This window comes from Calliphora vicina, chromosome 1 (genome assembly GCF_958450345.1).
Source record: "Calliphora vicina chromosome 1, idCalVici1.1, whole genome shotgun sequence".
Taxonomy (NCBI): domain Eukaryota; kingdom Metazoa; phylum Arthropoda; class Insecta; order Diptera; family Calliphoridae; genus Calliphora; species Calliphora vicina.
Window position 1 is genome coordinate 85,402,146 of NC_088780.1, and position 2,935 is coordinate 85,405,080.

Consider the following 2,935-nt stretch of genomic DNA (forward strand, 5'->3'; position numbering starts at 1 on the left):
AGAGACATTAAATTTCAATGCCACCTCCTTCTTACGTACATCAAGCGTCTTAATTATAAACCGTGGGAGGTATAAAGAGGAAAATCGCCGTGAACTCTCTTAAACGACGATCATCGGAACCTTGACGAGCAGGGGAAACGCATTGCAACGAGAGTACGGATAACCTCGAGTATAACGTTGAATATTTCGCGATGATAATGCGTTGCTTATGGCAAATGTACGTGGGTAATAAAGAGCCCAGCAGGTATTCGCACCAGGCATCCTAAATCAAATGATCTTGTTGAAAACGGATAAAATTCCAAAGAGAGCTAGATGAAGAGAAAGCGGATAAAAAAATGTTGCCCCTACAAATGTTTTCACTGACCTACCTTAGCGCTCACAAAACTGAGTACACTCTCCCTTATGAGTCTATTGTGAATTTTCTCTTTACTTGAAAGCGCACAAGGGGAAGGAAAATAGATAGTTAAACAATCTCTGTTTAACTGTCGCAGCATGTGTCAAAGTGTCATGCCAAGGATATTTATGTGCAATGACGAGCAAAACAGCGAAATGGCAACAACAACAAAACAACATTAAAAGGTCGTGTGCCACAAGGTCCTTGTGCAAAGTAGTATTGAAACAATTTTGCTATATTAAGCAGAGGAAAATCAGAGAGCAGCACATTCGCTTCCACATCCTCATCGTGATCACATCACAATTCACTTAGTTTAGTTTAGAACAATTTTCATTTATTTTTCGTAACATAAATTTTAGTTTTCCATCATCATGGCAGCTACAAATTTCTATGCCGACTTCTCAAGCAACAGCACACAAAATATGTACAACTACACCAACGCATCCACCTATTACGACAACAGTGCCTCCTATTATCATCAACAACAGAGTAACAACACTTGGAATCCAGCCACCTACAATCCCAACTATATGCCTCAATACAATAATGGAGCTTTAGAAAACAGCAGCTCTCAAATGTACAATGATTATTACAATTATAACAACATCAATGAACAATTAAACATCAATGCTCCAGTCACAGCAGCCGAAGCACCTAAAGCATCACTTAAACGTAGATCCAGTGAATTAGAAGATGAAGTTGTTAGCAAACCTACTGTGGAAACAAGCAAAGTGGAAGCTGAAGAACCCCCCAGCAAATTGCGTGCCTTACTCACAAATCCTGTCAAGAAATTGAAATACTCTCCCGACTATTACTACACAACTTTCGAAAAAGTCAACAACAAAACCAAAAGTCAAACAGAACAGACCTCAGTACCCAATACAGCTCCCTGCTTCGAACAAGACTTCCTCTCAGCCCAGAGACCAGCCACCCAACAAACCATCTTATCACCTAATCGCAGTGATGTAGATTATTTGGATGTCTACTCCCCACAATCCCTAAAAGTTGCCAGTCATTCACAAGCATACAAAAATGGTTCATCTTCCACCACCACCACCTCTGAACCAGCCACTCCTGCTTCTTTGGTCGATGGCATCAGCACCCCACCCTTATCGCCCAACGATAAACACATCAATCAAACTGCAGCTCAACAACATGAAATCAATCATCAAATTTTGACAGCCAACGACTACAATTGGTCGAACTGCGAAGACAGCCCAGCATCAGGTAGGCATCATATTAAAAATTCATAATTTCCCTTAAATTTACGTTTGTGCGCTTTTCTCTTGCAATATGCACTTCAGCTACCTGCTCATTTATAGCTAATTGCAATAGAAAATCACATTTTCCTTATGCATTTTACAATTTTACAACTTCCAAGAACAACACACTAATAAAATTTCATTTTTTTCTGTTTTTCTTTTAGATTGCAAAGACTCGAAACGCACCCGTCAAACTTACACTCGTTACCAAACATTGGAATTGGAGAAAGAATTCCATTTCAACCGATACATCACCAGACGTCGCCGTATCGATATTGCCAATGCTTTGGCTTTAACTGAGCGCCAAATTAAGATCTGGTTCCAAAATCGTCGTATGAAATCCAAGAAAGATCGCACTTTGGAAGGATCTCCTGAAATGCACCAACAAGGTTTAGCTTATCCAGTGATGTCTCTGGAAGCCACCAACCACCAAGTGCCATTTGCCGCATCACACCAACATGCTGCTTCTAGCGGCAACTCTGCATATCCCGCTTACTTGGCCACAGCAACACAACCTGCCTTCCCTGCCGCTTACCATCACAGCCACCACCACTCGCCCGAACATTTTGCTGGCCAGCAATACGAAACCACAGCTCAACATGCCCATCTCAATCATCATGCTCATCATTATCTACAGGACGCTCAGCAATACAGCACTGCCGCTGCACACTTTGCCCAATCCAACTACCAACAACAAATGACTATGCCAGCAGGATCCAACCCAATGTATCAGCTGGCCTAGACCACGAAAGCCGTAAGATTTTCAACCATTTGAATGTGTACAAAACAAATGGTCAACGAAGACGACACAACTTTCGTATGGTTTAGAATTCGAATTCTCCACTCCCTATGGTGTCTTCGGTTTTGGCTTGACCGAACCGATACGCACCCAAACACACAACATTGCCACTAACTGAGCAGAAATTGTGAGCGCAGGCGCAAAAGTGCAATATTTACATGCAAACAAGCAGAGCGAACAAACGAACGAACGTAGAAACAAGTTCAACTATGCAGGCAGGCATACAATCACAAGAACAACATTGAAAACGCAGGAAGGAAATAACCAAAGTAGGAAATAAAAGGAAAATGTGAGCCACACTCTCTATCTCGTACACCCAGCACTCGCTGTGCACACAGCAAAAAACCAATAAATTATGAGTTTTCAAGCAGCATTGTTTACGGGGAGTACGATAGACAGAAGAGTTCACACAATAGAAAATACAAAAAAACTAAACGATAGTTTACCCATGGCAGGACCTGGGTTACAGCCTGGGGTGGA

The 2,935-nt window shown here is 41.7% G+C and overlaps 1 protein-coding gene across 1 annotated transcript; it reads left to right on the forward strand.

The window, feature by feature from the left end:
* The first annotated feature begins 765 nt into the window (after positions 1-765).
* Positions 766-2,398, forward strand: ftz (fushi tarazu). Its single transcript, XM_065499145.1, has 2 exons — positions 766-1,621; positions 1,821-2,398. The coding sequence occupies exons 1-2, from the start codon at positions 766-768 to the stop codon at positions 2,396-2,398; spliced, it is 1,434 nt and encodes a 477-aa protein (XP_065355217.1).
* The last annotated feature ends 537 nt before the right edge of the window (positions 2,399-2,935 follow it).